The sequence below is a fragment of the Lepidothrix coronata genome, unplaced genomic scaffold (genome assembly GCF_001604755.1).
Source record: "Lepidothrix coronata isolate B3197 unplaced genomic scaffold, Lepidothrix_coronata-1.0 Scaffold2, whole genome shotgun sequence".
NCBI classification, from domain to species: domain Eukaryota; kingdom Metazoa; phylum Chordata; class Aves; order Passeriformes; family Pipridae; genus Lepidothrix; species Lepidothrix coronata.
Genome location: NW_016690182.1, coordinates 11,566,408 through 11,582,400, shown reverse-complemented (window position 1 = coordinate 11,582,400; position 15,993 = coordinate 11,566,408). Strand labels below are relative to the sequence as shown.

General features: G+C 40.6%; 1 protein-coding gene across 3 annotated transcripts in view; it reads right to left on the bottom strand.

Moving 5' to 3' along the window:
• Positions 1–1,570: 1,570 nt before the first annotated feature.
• Positions 1,571–15,993, bottom strand: part of RPS6KA6 (ribosomal protein S6 kinase A6) — a 33,071-nt gene continuing 18,648 nt past the window's right edge. Inside the window, exons 8-21 of one of the 3 annotated variants that reach the window (XM_017817537.1) lie at positions 15,336–15,478; positions 14,479–14,549; positions 13,134–13,222; positions 12,675–12,739; positions 11,008–11,110; positions 9,847–9,971; positions 9,425–9,550; positions 8,879–8,968; positions 8,105–8,263; positions 7,510–7,671; positions 7,035–7,111; positions 6,227–6,344; positions 4,722–4,862; positions 1,571–3,825 (exon numbers count right to left, since the gene is read on the bottom strand). In XM_017817537.1, the coding sequence (XP_017673026.1) occupies positions 3,700–3,825; positions 4,722–4,862; positions 6,227–6,344; positions 7,035–7,111; positions 7,510–7,671; positions 8,105–8,263; positions 8,879–8,968; positions 9,425–9,550; positions 9,847–9,971; positions 11,008–11,110; positions 12,675–12,739; positions 13,134–13,222; positions 14,479–14,549; positions 15,336–15,478 (1,595 nt within the window). In that variant the 3' untranslated portion in view covers positions 1,571–3,699. The remainder of the gene's footprint in view (positions 3,826–4,721; positions 4,863–6,226; positions 6,345–7,034; positions 7,112–7,509; positions 7,672–8,104; positions 8,264–8,878; positions 8,969–9,424; positions 9,551–9,846; positions 9,972–11,007; positions 11,111–12,674; positions 12,740–13,133; positions 13,223–14,478; positions 14,550–15,335; positions 15,479–15,993) is intronic. The other 2 variants (XM_017817556.1, XM_017817546.1) reach the window with 2 other exon arrangements.

Genomic DNA, 15,993 nt, shown 5'->3' with positions numbered 1-15,993 from the left:
CAAATGAAGATCAGCTCTGAAAAATGAACTGAAACAGGGAAGACAGAATTCAAGCTCGACATGACTGACTTGGGTGAGGTTTTGGATTCCCTCTCTGGACGCAGGGACATTTAAACCACACTACAGTGAACAGCACACTTGGAGCACCTGCACCTCAGCTCTTGGTGTGGTCAAGAATTCACTGGTTTTAAGGAAAACAGGAAAAAGAGCCAAACCCACACAACACAGACTACAGCAGCCACAGAACAGTGGCCTGACTGAACCCACCCAGGCAAAGCTCTCAGTGTGGGCACTCTGTGTCACCCACCACTGGCTCACACCGATGCCACTGCAGAGTTTTTGGATATGTAACAGGAATACAACAGTCCCTCACTTTTTATCAAAAGCATAACTGAAGATGGAAATGGTGATATCTGAGGGGTGAAAGAACAGCAGAGCATGTCCTGAGCCTGGTCCAGCTCCAACTGATGTCTGTGGGATCTCCTCTCTGTGCACCAGAGACCTGGAGCTTATTGATAATTATCACCAAACATCAGAGCAGGAGCTTTGCTGGCAGTAACAGAAGCCACTGCCAAAATATTGTATCATTTAAGTTTTAGTCCTGTGGGAACTCCTCTAGCCTGAATGCCTATTTCTGTGTAATTACGAGCCTTTGTAAAAATCTGACTTACTTTTTCCCCAAACTCAGTAAAGCAATTTGTAAACTTCAGCTGTGCCCAGATGATACAAAAGTGAAAACCTTTGCACTGACCTTTCACTCCAGGAAGAGCACGTTCCAGTTACGTGTTCTTCCCTTCCAAACATTTAACTGAGCCCATGAGCAGCCCATGCTACTTTTATACCACAAAACCTAAGCTGAGAAAAAAGAAGGGATGAGAAATATGGAAGAAATTCCAAAAGGAGCATCTCAAGGATGATCATTACATACAGAAAGAGTAAACTGCACGTGAACTCTTCTGTATTCCTGCACACCCAAAACGTTTCAGAGATTGATATGCTGAAATAGTCATAGCAAGGGAACTTTGCCCCTCAGATTAAGGATTACAATTGGCATACCAGGGTACACTGGCCTGTCAGATATAACATATCCATATGTTTTCCTCGTGATAAGAGAACTTTGTCATGTTGCAGTCACTGAAACTTTGCTTTTACCCCAGGAGTACCATTTTTCCTAAAGGCCAGGAGTGATATGAAACCAGCAGGGATAACTTCAGAGATGTTTTACTCTGCTAAGAATCAGAACATCCACCCTGTTTGTGTTCTTTGCCTTGTCTGTGTACTTCTCCTCTCACCACCTCTGTGCTGCACATCAAGAACAACTTCAGTACCTTCAGCTGCTTCCAACTGCTCTTGTGCAAAATGCTTTTAAGGTGCTTATAATGTGGTGCTTCTACAAGCTAAAAGAAAATACCAATAGAAACACTGTTAAATGATTCATGGGTAAAGCCATTAAAGACCAGCTGCTGCCTTACAGGAAAGCTGAAGACAATGCAAGTTTGACATTTCCATTGTGTTCCAGGCCTTGCATTTACCTCTCATCCCCACCACAGCTTTTACTGCTACATTTCAACCCACATCACAGCTTGACCTTGGCTCAGGGAGCTTCGTTTCCACCACTTTGCCTTTTTTTTTCTTGAGTGAATTCAAATTCTTCTGTGAATTAACATCAGAATTATCCTGACAGAGTGTGGACAAGAGGTTTACAGGCATTCTTGCTGGCAAAGGTCTCCAGAGTAAGGAAAAGGAAGACGAACCAGCTGCAAAAGGGGCAGATTTTGTCCTAAACAAGAAGCTTTTCCAGGAAGCAGTTGTGTTCTTTGAGAAGCTTTCAAGCATTTCAAACAGGCACCTCTAAACCAGGCACATATGGCCCCTAAAGCTTCCAACACCTATCAACATTCCAGAAATTCCACATGGGGTATGTTCTGCATGATACAAAGAGCACACCAATGTTTGCTATACTCAGGAAGTCTCAAATCTAGATATATTCAGACCTAACTATTTGGCCAGGTAATTCCCATCTTCCCCCACCACAACAGAAGAAAGCAGCTTATCTAACAGAACTTCCAACACCCCCAAGTACTTCACAGGTACAGACAAAACCCAGCCAACACCCTCTTGTAAGATCTGAGTTACTACACCACTCCTGGTGGTCGAGCCAGAATTCTCTTGGAAAGTTTTTTCCCTGCCTCAAAATGCCAAGTTCTGCCATCACTGGCATCCTGTAATTTGAAATTCAATGACGACAAATCAGATTTGATTTTTGGTCACTTGGATTTTCTACCTCTTCACAGTCTAATACCACTTATTTACTTAATATTTAAAATGTGTGTCATCCTGCTATGAAACTACAACTCCTCAGAGTCTGCAACTTTGGAAAACACTTTTATCTCTGCATGCATTAGTTCCCAGTCTACCAGCAGTTAGCAAAGGTTCTGAGGCAGAAAACTCCAAGATAATTCTGGCCCTGCAATTAATTTCCTCTTCATCACAGCATTTAGGAACAGTTCAAGTCCTAACACCAGACAGAGAGGGCAAGGGAGTGCTGGCAATAGGAATTTGTCCATAACTGTGACATTCCTTGGTCAGAATTCCCTTATCTGGGCACACTGCAAGGCTTATTTATTTCCCCAAGCTACCCCTACAGTTAGGCAAAGAGAATTTTGCATTTCTGTTCTGTAATATTTGTACATGCAGCGAGAGGTTCAGAGAGAAGCAACAACGTTCTATTAAAAAAAAATAATAAATCAAATAAATAAAAATCCACGTGCCAAGTTTGTTATAATAAAGTGTCAGTTTGTGCCATATGCCAAACAAACCTCATATTCAATGGAAAGACTGCTGAGGGAAATAACACAGTGGTTTTACTAATGGATGGCAAACAGAAATAACAAAGGATTGAGCTGCATGATGTTGTCTCAAATGTTTTGAGATCTTACTTTTGACAGTTTATGCATATTTTAACTTTTTCCAGCTCAGTGCAGGACACAATTTGTGGTAACAACTAGAAATGTTCATTTTCCTTTAAGAGGCCACAATCAGCACTTCTTTTGGGTCACAAGTGATCAAATTAAGTTGATGGGTCAAGTGCAGAATCTTCCACATCCCTCTGTTTGTATTTTCACATGAATTTATCAGTTACTGGCACCATGCAAACACAGACCTCCCAAATAAATCAACACTCATGAACTGAACACTGGCACACGACATGAGTCAACTCTGCATAACAGTCAAGGACAAGTGAAATGAATCAAGTTGAATGAAATAAGTGCCCAATTACAAAATTAATTTGTCCTTCACAACGGGGTCTAAAGGTGTGAAGAAAAGAAAACTCCCACTGACACTTTATGTACAACTTGGTCATTGGCAACGGTCCCCTAAACCACTTTTTTTTTTTTTTTAACTGAACCCAGCAAAACTATACAGAATATGAAAGAATATTTGCAACAGATCTCAAAGGACAGTGTAGAGAAGTTCATTATGGTGTACCTGATGTTTAAATTAATTTAACAGATACAGCCTGTAAAACAAACACAGTATGAACCTGTGGATTTTTTTTTCTTTTTTAAAAAAGGACTTTTACAGAATTCAAGTAGTGTAGCAGGAAACCATAGATGCCTTTTGATCACAGGTCAGGCAAAACAGAGCCACTTGTTGAGTTTCCCCCTTGCTTCTGTGTGCTCAGGTGTCCCAGTGGATCTATAAGTCTGTGGATGTGAGCTTTTTCATGCTCCGTCGCTGAGCTAAACTGGAGGCTGCAACAGGCTCTAACACTGGCTGAAATGTCTTGTGATTCAGTGCAGAATATGTAGCAGCCATGGCTCCCTAGGGGAAAAAAATATAAAATAATAATACATACATATATATCAATATTTTTATCAGAAAATAAAGCAATTCAAAATTAAGTTCTCGATTAACTCGATTAAACCCAAATTACTTATGGCAGGTCATGGGCATCTCTGAAGTTTGCTTGGAAAAATACATTTACTGCTGAATCCTTCCAATTTCTAAGCATGGGTGACATCTGACATGTCCTTTTCTTTCCTGTGTATTCCTTTTGTATACCTTAGATGTAGGAGTCACCTTTTAATGTAGGGCAGAATTAGTACCTTCCAAGCAAGATCAGCACCAATTTACCAAATACAGCAGGTTCAGTGGCTATTCAGATCCTGACTCACGAGACAACTCAATATTAACTACCTCAATCTTTGAAAACACCCAGAAAAACCTCTTCCTTTGAACATAAGCTAAAAAAAAATTATTTATCAATAATTTCGAGAGGGACTTTATACAAGGGTGTGTAGTCATGGAACAAGGGGGAATGGCTTCCCACTGCCAGAGGGCAGGCTTAGATGGGATACTGGGAAGGAATCCTTCCCTGGGAGGGCAGTGAGGCCCTGGCACAGGTTGCCCAGGGAAGATGTGGCTGCCCCTGGATCCCTGGAAGCATCCAAGGCCAGGCTGGATGGGACCTGGAGCAACCTGGGACAGTGGGAGGTGTCCCTGCCCATGGCAGGGGGTGGCACTGGATGAACCTTAAGGGCCCTTCCAACCCAAAGCATTCTGTGAATATCTCCTGTGGTTAAATCTGCAGGTTCTAGGGAAAACAAAAAGAAAGTGAATTCCTGTTCCAAAGAACAGAAGAGAGTTCTGTCTGTAGCTCTGAACCAACCCAACCCACTGCACACCCACCACCCTGAGCACAATGCAGGGTGTTTTACCTTTACTAGATGAGGGGCATCTTGCCTGTTGAGCTGATAATGTGGCAGCTGGTCCCTGCAGGCAATCCAGGAATGCTTCAGCACCTGCTCTGCCGTGTACCTCTGGTGGGGATCCACGTGCAGCATGTGGGAGAGCAAGTCCTGCAGGAAAACCAAACACATTGTTCACTTCCAATCATCTTTAAAGCAGTACTGATGGCAGCAACGAGCAAAGTACCCACTGTGGCAGAGGGATTAACACAATGCACACACACACACACCCAGATCAGGAGACAAATTGGATCTTTCTGTGCCTTGACACTGCAGAAGGCTCAAAACAATGTGTTGTACTATTGCAGCAGTTCAACAGAGCAAGCCTTTATTGCAAAGGAACTTACTGTGGTGCCTTTCATGTTTATTACTAACAGAATCTTTAAAAGACTAGAAATCCTATTAAAATTTAGCAGACAGAACTTATGAAGGAAAGCTGTTATTTGCAAACATCTCTCCTTGTTCATTCTACATGTTTGGGGTCTGACTACACATTACAGTTGAATTAATTGACAGTGAAACACCAGCAATGAACTTTTCCTTCAAGGAACCACATAAAGAATAAATCCAACAGCAATGGACACTTGGTTTTGCCTGTTAGAAGCATCAGCAATAAGCTACTAATTACAATGTTGGTCAAAAGCAGAGCTGGCTGGGAAGGGCACAGAACAGAGACAGGAATAGTCTGAATTAAAAACAAAATATGGACAAGCTGACAGAATGTTCCCTTTGTTGGAGGTACAAAATGTTAAGCATTCTTAAATAGACAGAAGTGAGTTTCTTGTGCTAAGACAGCAGCATTCTGAATCACTCCTACTGAACTGAACAAACAGTGCAGTTCCAAAGGATCAGGAAAAGATATTTTACTATTAGTAATTATTATTAATATTAATGCCAATCTTTAGAAAAGGTAACACTGGTGATTAAGATACCTACACACCAGGTCAACACCAACCCCAGGGAATTGAGCAAGAGATGGAGTATTTTTAAATAAAAAGGGACAGCTGCATAATGAAGATTTTTGGCAAGATATGCAGATCTAATTGGTTGTTAAAGTACTCACAAAGACAAGACACTCGATGACTTCAACAAAGAAATGGCACTATAAAAAATTCAACTTCATGGCAGACTGAGTAGTTACTAGAACTGACAGATAACTAAAAATCATCCTTCCACTGAAGGAACTCCACAGACACCTGATTTGGATTCTATCATAGCAGCCAAGCACTGGGAAAGACTGCCCAGGCAAACTGTTCAGTGCCCAACCCTTCTAAAGCCAGACTGAATAAAGCCCTGAGCCTGGTGAGACCTCACAGCTGGCCCTGCCTCGAGCAGGAGGCTGCACCACATGTCCTCCTCTGCAATAAAATTTACAGGTAATAACAACAAACTGCCCTGACGGATCTGTCTAGTTATAAAGTTGAGTAACATTCATTTGAATTCTACAAAATTATAAAAACAGAACACATGTCCACCTTTGCTGCGTCTGAAACAGTGTCCCAGTTGCCTCCACTTAGGGAGAATTTTCCACTGCCTATCCGTACCAGGATCTCCTCAGGAGTATCATTGGGACCATTGGCAAAGGGAGTGTAGCTGTTGAGAGACAAAAAACAAAACACCTTGTTAAGGGTAAAAAGCTGGAAGGAATTGGGAAAAATCTCATGAGTCAGTCAATATTCCACTGCCAACAGAAACCTATCACAGAATATATAGATACTATTAAATACTATTAATACTTCTCATATTACATCAGAAGTACCAATTTATGAAGAGAATAATTTCCAATTATTTAGCCATAAGACAAGAAAGCCTGCTAGTTTTCTGTTGGAGCAAAACTCATAAAACCTTTTCTCATTTGGCCACTAGATGCTTCCTAGAGCTGCATCAGTCTGGATGAGTTAGAAAACTCCAGAGATTTTAAAAACCAGTGTGTTCTACAACAGGGTCAGGAGACACAAGAAGGTGACTCCAAGGGTGTAGGGTGGGGAGGACAAGAGGCTGGAGGGTAAAAAGAAAACCACCAGGTACTTTCACAGGCTAAATTCTCTGAGGAAACTGGGGAAAGTCCTTGGCATCCCCCAGTCATGTCCCATGGAAAAGAGAAGCCTTAAACCTCCTTGTAAGATGAGGCTGGTTTATGTGTTTGCTTATCTACTTACAGCTCCCTGTTCTACCTGAGTGTGTCATTCCATGAGGTAATACCTCTCCATTGGAAGGGAAGCAGGGATTCATGCAGCATGCTGGAATTTTAGGTAAACAAAACAGCTCAGAAATCTTTCTCACCCTGCCAACATGGTGTAAAGAAGAACACCCAAGCTCCATATGTCACAAGCAGCATCATATCCCTGTCTCATGAGCACCTGTGAAACAAAGAGAGTGTTAAAGACTTTTCATGGATCACAAACCACCCCAAACCAACACCACTACCCAGCCCAAAGAAAGGGTAAGTCAATCCCTGGATCATGTCACAGGTTTGACTATTGATTTTTCAATATTGTAGTAAATACCAACAATATTTCTTGTTCCCAGAACATCATCTCTTAAGATTTTCAACAGGCTTACATCTTATTTTTGAGGGTGGACTCTGCTATTTTAAAGCAGGTTTATAATAAACACATGCACCAGTGTTTGTAAAGGATGTGTGACTATATTTAAGGAAAACTAGCAGAATTTTTCTTTTTTTCAAGCATTGCTAAAAAGTTTAAGTATCTGATGCATCAAAAACAGCATAAAGAAAACACAGAACAGCTTAAAATACCTCTGGTGCCACAAAGTTTGCAGTGTAGCATGGGGTTAGGAGGAGTCCATTTTCTCCTCGAAGCTGTTTTGCAAATCCAAAATCACAAATCCTGATGGAATCAGCATTATTGGAGTCATCTGTATATAAAATATTACTGGGTTTGAGGTCTCGATGCACCACCTTTAAACCAAGAAATTTGAAAAGGCACCATTTAGAAGGAGCATGTACATTTGTTTGTATGTTAGTTGCAATTTATAAAAACTGTTCTCTAGACGAATATAATTATAAACAGTTCTAAGTAATTATATTAATTTATAGTAATGGAAAATTCTAGCTCAAGTAAGGTAATAAAAAGCTCATAATGTAACTGGAACTGACACCACCATTTGCCAACAAGCACAAGAGAACAAACATCTGCTGTTTCATAAACTGCAGAGCCAAAAGGCTTTGCCAGAATAACAGGACGAGTTGTTGATATTATTCACCTTTGTAATAAAATACAAAACCTTTCTCCCTTCTGCCATAAAAACAAGCCAAGCAAGAAGCCACATAGCACAAGGGATTTGTAACCCTAAGAGGTGTGGGAGAGGCTGTGCCTGGCAGGAACCCTCACCCCCTGGCAGTGCAGGTAGTCCACGGTCTTGGCGATGGTGAAGAGCACAGCGCTGGCCTCGCGCTCCGAGAAGAACTTCTGCCTCAGGATCCGGTCCAGCAGCTCCCCCCCCTTCATCAGCTCAGTCACCAGGTAGATGAACCTGCCGTCATCATACACCTGAGGAGGCGTTTAACAAGTGTATTCGTGTAAATGTATCTATTAAAAGCAAATATCTCCCATTACACATCCCGACAAACTGAAGTTTCCCACTGGACTACTCCCCTGCTCCCACGTGAACGTGGAGCACAAACAGCAGGCCCTGGCACAGCACGGAGTGTGAGGCAGCTCATGTGTCAATCAGGAGTTGATTCACGACTCTGAAATTGTATTTTTCAGTCCCAGAACTTCTGTTCCAAGAGGAAAGCAGCCCTACCACTCCCTAGTGCTCTTCCCTTCCGCAGGTAACTTTTAGCTGCTGGCAGTTGGCATACACAGGACAACATGAACAGCCTTCTCAGATCACCAACACATTAGTACTCATTTAACATAAGAAATATGGCATTTCTAACCTTTACAGCATTTCTCACTTCAGCTTCATTAAACAGCCTTTAGAAAAAAATTAATATCAGGACAACACTGTATTTTGAAATACTCCCTTTACTGTTAGGTACTGCTCTCACAATACATTTTACCATGTAAAAGAAATGTAATGAATCCCAATAAACTCCCTGCATCTGTACTTGTTTTTTTGACCACTGTGTAGTAAGAGGTAGCAGAGAAAGAGGTACATACATCCTTTAGAGTGATAATATTTGGATGCTGTCCATAACGCATGAGAATCTCGATTTCTTCTGAGGGATCCCTCTTGCTTTTATCAATTATCTGCCAAATATAACAGGAAAAACAACTTGGATAAACAAAGTCTGCTTAATAAAGACATTTTTTTTCTATTTACATCCTTGCTTCAACAACAGAACAAAAAAATTCCACAGTTAATTACTTCTTATTAATCATGATTAATTCATGTTCCAGCTTCACATCCCACAGTTTATTCATTTCTTGCTCTATCCTTGTTAAGATTCTATCATTAATGCAGCCTATCCTGCTCCAGTGGGCAAGGAAATGCAATGGACTGTCTGAAGCATCACTAATTCCCTCTGCAGCCCAGTTCCACCCTTGTGAATCTCACTTTATTTCTGGCATTCTCATAATTGCACAGTATTTTCAGGCTTCAGACTTATAAAACCAGCTACAGTGATTGGAAAATTCATAAATTTAAATTTATAAATCTGCTACACAATAATTTCTGAACTGTAACAATGAAATTTATTCCAGTACCTTCACAGCAAACTCCATGTTTGTGGCTATGTGTATACACCTCTTGCAAACAGAGTAGGAACCAACACCAATATCTTCCTTCAGTTCATAGACATCAGTGAACTGGGCACTGTTTCCATGAAGCTGCTTCAAAAAAAAACCAAATTCAAGTTGTCATCTAAACCAACAAGATGCTCTTTGCCATGACAGTTTCCAACAGCAAAAGTTTCTCCTGCTTGCCCATGACTTCTCTTTTGAATTCTGCCTCCAGAAAACCTGCAGCTGACTTTTTAAATTTCAAAAATATCCCAGGGAAGTATTTTAATAAGGCACATTTTATAATGGTCTCCTCCCCCCCCAAAAAAAAAAGAACAGGCTGTAAATACTAAATATTGGTCCGTCTCTGACATGTCAAAAAAGCTTCCCAAAAACCCAAGTGTTACCTGTACTATGGGCAGGATGTTGGTGAGAGGGGATATTTTATGGTCTTCTACAGTAGTAGTTGCAACAAAACTAAATCCTTTGAAGAGCTGATGGGCATTTGCACTCGGTGGGACTCCTGGAGAATCTGGTGGCAGACACATGTGATTAGTGTGGACAAATCCCAGAAAAATAAGGCTATTTTTATACATTTAAGAGTTATCCTACAAGAAACATTCTGAGGGAAGGAAGGGAAGCAAACAAGAATAACACCAGATAAGACTTCCAGTTTTTTATCTGTCTGCTCTTACTTCTGTAACAAACACAAAGCAAGTGTTCCTGGGTCTTGTCTGAACTGGGAAACACTGCAGGAATTAGTGTATGAACATATGTTTTTAGGGAGAAATTTACTGCAACACAACTTTACTTATGAAAAAGAAATAAAGATCGTGGTCTTGTGTTCAACAACTTCATAACACAGAAGAGCAACCAGATTGTGCTGCTTCAGTGGTGCATGTGCTGCTGGCAAGGCACAAGTGAGGCAGTGCAAGAATATTTAATTAGTGATATTACTGAATAATTAGAACCCAGTTTTCCCCAGATTATATTATGTGCACCTCTAAATTCACTGTGAAGCCTCACAGTGAGCACAGTTTGATAATATTGAGTGGCCTGTTAAAACCACAGACCTTCTCCAAACAACAGCAAGTGGCTTTAAAAGCTGGATGCAGCAGGAAAGGAAATAAAAAAAATCACAAAAGAAAACCTGAAGTGAAACTTGAAGCAGACTAAGCAACAGTAATTATAATCATTACTTAAAGCAAGTCCTTCTTAGTGAAGTACTGACCCTAAAAATAATCACTGCTGCTATCAAATTGGGTTTACTTTTAGTATTAATTCCGCCCAAACAGTGCATGTCTGACTTTAAATCATAACCAGAAACCACAATTCAGCTGTTAACATTCCATTTATTTGATTTTTTTTTCTGTAGGAATCAAAGTTTAGCAGAATATTTCAAAGACCAGGAACCCTGTGAGGAGAACACACTCCTTCAAAGCACTGGAACCCTGTTGCATCCTCTCCTTTTAACTCTGTCACTGGTTTTTTTGCTTGTTGTTTTAATGTGAATTTGACCCTCTTGTCCCACAAACCTCACCAATTTACAGTCATGCACAGTTAATTACCTTTTGGTGTTTTTGCTGTGAATTCTGGATCAAAACAAAAGGTGTCTTCTGGCTTTCCAGAAGCAGGTTTAAATGGAGGCTGGATTTCTCTTCTGAACAGTTTCTGAGAAGAAGGAAAAATTCAGTTAATCAAGAGTCACTGAGCCTTCCATGGGTGCTGTGATTTTGCCAAGGTAAAGGCACGTCCTCCTGGGCTGGAACTGCCCATTCTCAAAGCTCTAGTCCAGGTTTTTCCTAATCCACCCATCTAAATCAGGGAAAGCAGAACAATGGCTCTGCTTTTTCCCCCTCCTTTACTCAACATGCTTTAGAGAAATGCAGTGCTCAACTCATCTCAAAGCTGCAATAAGTCCCATTTACAGTTAAGGAAGAGAAAATTTCATGTTAAATGATGTCAAAGCCCCATGCAAAGGTCAGGAAGTTCTGAGAGCATTTTCTTGCTATTTCTCTTCTCCTTTCAGATCTATTTTTTGCAGGTTGTTGTTGTTTTTTTTTTTTCATTTAATCTTCCTGCACATGAACACAGAATATAACTCAATTTAAAAAAAAGAAAGCAAACCAAACATCACAAAAATCACCAAGGAAGAGGAACCTAAATTCATCCCAGAGAGATAATGAAATAAATGAAATAAAATACAGAAGTGGTCATCAACACCACCAGAATGAAATAAATACAAATTACTTTCTACTTTTAAAAAGAATTATGAAGAAAAAAGAAAGCTAGAACTGCAGATCTTTCAAATTTCACTGCTGGTATTTATTTCAACATCAGTCCCTTAAGATAAAAGTAAGTAGATATTCAAGCCAAAACAAGACAACAATTTATAAAGTGTATTCACAGAAACCAGTGAAGTTTTGCTGTTACTGAAAATTCCTGTTGGTGGATTCTGCATAAACACAGCTTTTCAGAAATAAAACCACCTTTTCAGAAATAAATGCAAGAGAAAAAGAGAAGGATAAGAAAAAGAAATAGGTGAGCACAGCATTGGCCTGATAGTCCTGCCAGCACAGCAACATCTTATTTATTCCATCTACCCTTTTGTAGGAATTACAGCAAAGGAGGGTTTTCAGAGGGGATTTATTTGATATGGAGCATCTTGCTTTTGAGAATGTTTCTGGGAAACACATCTCAAAAGATGGGAGAACCAAAGAGGAAAATCATAAGGTGTTTGTTAAAAATTTAAGCAAGAGTTGTGATCTCGTACAGACTTTGGGTCATCTCAGAGCACCAGAGTCAATATTCCAGCTGGGAATGGGATCTGACTGATAAAACAGGGATGTGCTGTGGCAACTGGAGAGAAATCCAAGAGAATTACAGGGAGTTGTGCCCTACAGGGAAGCACCAGACAGACACTGCAGAGGAAGATTCCTGCCCAGAGGGAACACCAGCATCCTCTCCCAGCTACAAATGCTCTAACAGACAACTTCAGCTTTAGAAAGCTGCAACTCTTAATTATTTAAAAATTAAATGCCCAATTCATAATTAATAGTCTCTGTACCGTAAATACACCAGCTCCAGATGCCAAGGAAGATGAGAGCAGCAGCCAGGATGTGACAGTCAGCACTGCTGCACTTTGTTGGGCCCTATTCACATGCAAATACCGACAATGCTACAACACACAGGAAAATTAACAACGGCTTTAGCATTCAGATCATTTTGTACTTACATTCCAGTCAACAGTAGAAAAAAAAGGATGTCTCTTGATTTCTTCCACTCCATCTGAACCAGCTCCTGAACAGAGAAAATACTGTATTTAACACACTTTCGGGTAAATCTTTGAAGATTGCACTAAAAATTGGTTCATTTCTAAAAAATCCGCCCAGATGTGGTTATCTGAATGAATTGTAAATACAGAAATATCCCAAGGATGGGATTTAGTAGAGTACACCTCATCAGGGAGGCACAATACAAGAACCTCACAAACACAGAGTAAATATTCTTTGCTCTGACACTGCCAAAGCTCACCAAGAGTCACTGATCCAAGCTCTGATCATTCATTACCAAACCCAGAAGTCATGATCCAAGCTAAGAAATGGGATCTAAACCCAAATATTACTCATCAGCCAGAGCCTGAAATGAAAGTAGTTGGGTTGAGTTATTTAAGGATCCAAATAAATGAACCAACCTAATCTATTTGATGGGTTCCTTTTAAACAACATCCTCAGAAGACTCTGTGCTTCAGGGCTGAGGAACTGAGGCATCCCAAGCTTTGCTCTAAAAAGAACCAGAGAACAAGTAAGAGAAAGGAATATATTTTACTAAAACCTGTCTACACAGATTTTAACTGAACAGTTTGATGTATCAAGGATCTACTCTTCAGTCTTGTAGAGTGCATGTATTTAACTCGTCAACTTTTAAGTTTCACATTATATGTGTGGTTTAAAAGAAACAATAAAGAAAGAACATGTCAGACCAAAACCACCGAGCCCCCCAAGCAAGCTTTATGCTAAAGCAGAGTAAAAGAATTATTTCAGGAATACCTAAATATTTTCAAAGATACTTTCATATCACCAGAATCAACACCAGAAGAGTGTCACCAAATCCCAGTTACTTGCCCTGAAGTGAGTGCTACTATTCCTCTTAAAGCAAAGGGCCTCAAGTAGCTCATTGAGTCATCATATAAAAGCTCCCTGACTTTACCATTTATTTTATTTCATGAAAACTATTATGCTAAGGCAAGAAATTCCTCTGCAGAACTGCAGCACCACTTGGGAGCTGCAAGTGGGGCAGCTCGTGCTCTAATCCATCCCTTCACACATGCAACATAGAAACCCACACTCAGGGCAAGCTCCAACTGAGGGAATGAAGTTTCTCCCTCCTGCCCTTCCCCATCACCCCCTCAAAGGCCCAAGGCTCTCATGTGCTCTGGGGGAAACTGTGAGCTGAGCACAAACACAGACAAGAACATATTTGCCCAACAGCTCCGCTCACTAAGCACCAGTTCACCCAGTCTGTCTGGCTCAACAGCCTCTGTTGTAACTGAGGCAATTTATGATGAGAATTGAGAGCCTCTAAGTGCCTTCCATCCATCCACACACAAAGCAACACCTCATCACCTGCTGCTTACAAAACAAGGTGTGCTGTAACAGTGGCAAGGGAGTACAACAACAGGGGTGCAAATAATGCTGCTCTAACTCACTGTACCCTTCTTATCTTTATTACACACCTACAATGGAAACTAATTCATCTCTAAGATTTTAATTGCTGTAGATACTTAATGGTATTTATGATCTGGGACCTACACCTTATCAGGGGGCTTTGATTTTTTTTGTTCCTGTTTTAACTGTACACTCTCAGAATCATAAAATGGCTTGGGCTGGGAGAGACCTCAAAGACCATCTTGTTCCAACCCTGCCACGGGAAGGGACACCTTCCACTAGACCAGGTTGCCCAATGAGTTCTAACAAGCTGTTAAAACATGTCTAAAATTACATTTTGTGACTTCCCAAAGAGTAAGAAGAGGTACTTACTTCAGTATCATATTCATGGTTTCGTTTCGATCTTTACCTTGGAACGGCAGGGTCCCGGTGAGCATCTCGAACTGGAAAGAACAAATGTTCATCTCAATCAACACTTCTTCCCCCAGCTGCTGAAACAAAGTGTTAAGCACTGTACTCTTCCCTACATCATCTCTACATTAGGCTGAGCTTCGAAAAGATTATCAAAATGCCACAAATCTAAAATCCTCCCAGGCAGTTACATGATGGTAACAGTGGCAAGGTGACCTAATGACGATGGAGGAACATTTTACACCCATTTATAAGCCACTTGAAGGCAAGAAAATCTCCTCCAGAACCAAGTTTCAGACGTTGCCATGTTTTAAAAACTGCAAGAATAATAAATACTAGAACAGTACTTTACTTTTAATGCCAATCTGCACCTGTCAGCCTGATGCTCTGAGGCATCCCAGCAAGGGCAGAAGTGGGAGCAGTTACTTATTCCCCTGCTCCACTCCAGCATTCCTTCCACAGGCTCACTCTTCAAAATGCCATTCAGACTCCTTCAAACCAAGGCTTCAAGTATGGGTTTTTTCCCTTAACTATCAAGTAACATGCAAAATAAATACACAAAGTGGCACTTCCCTGTCTGGAAGGCACACATGAGCTTTATGGTGCCTGGTAAGGATTCCATACAGAGCTAAGCAGGCGAAAAGTCAATTTTATTCAAACAAGTTGCCATTACAGTGGCAATTCAGTCATTGAATTCACCCCCTTGCCCAAGCATTGATAATTAAAACTGGACAAGCTTATTCTAAGTGCATTAAACCACATTCTCTCAGAGCAATGCAGTGTTTGTGACCTTAGGAAGGGAAGCAAAAGCACAGTACCATGAGGACCCCAAAGGACCACCAGTCAGCACTCTGGTTGTGCCCTCTCCTGTTTACCACTTCAGGTGCCATGTACTCTACAGTACCACAGAAAGAATAGGCCTTCTTCTCTTGATCTACTGATTCTTTGCTGAGTCCAAAGTCTACAACAACAGCATCACAAGAACACAGCCAGTAAAGAATTTCAGGGAAAAAACCAGCATATATCCAGAGATACCACAGACATTAGTTCACTACATATCACCAAAACTGTTCTCTAAGTCATTAAATGGACAAGCAGCCACCAATATTATTACTGAAATAACTTGATATTTGAAATATTACACATTTAGAGCCTTAAGATAACCAAAAGTTCCCTTTTTCTGTGTCTACTGCCTCCTTTATTCACACAAAAAAATTGGACAGAAATAAAAAAGAGTTTCAGAGGGAACACACCCTGCATGGTCTGGTATTACTGAATGATGAATAAGTAAAATCTGACTAAAAATATTGTTGTTACATAAGCCAACATGGTTCTGCAACCTGACTCAAGTTCAGTAAAGAACAGTGTTGCATATCTGCTCCTTAATTCCCAGAATCCTTTTTTTCCTGCCAGTGAACACAGAAGTTCTTGATACTGGCTCAGCTCTCACGCTGAGTCTCTTAAATATCCCTTTTT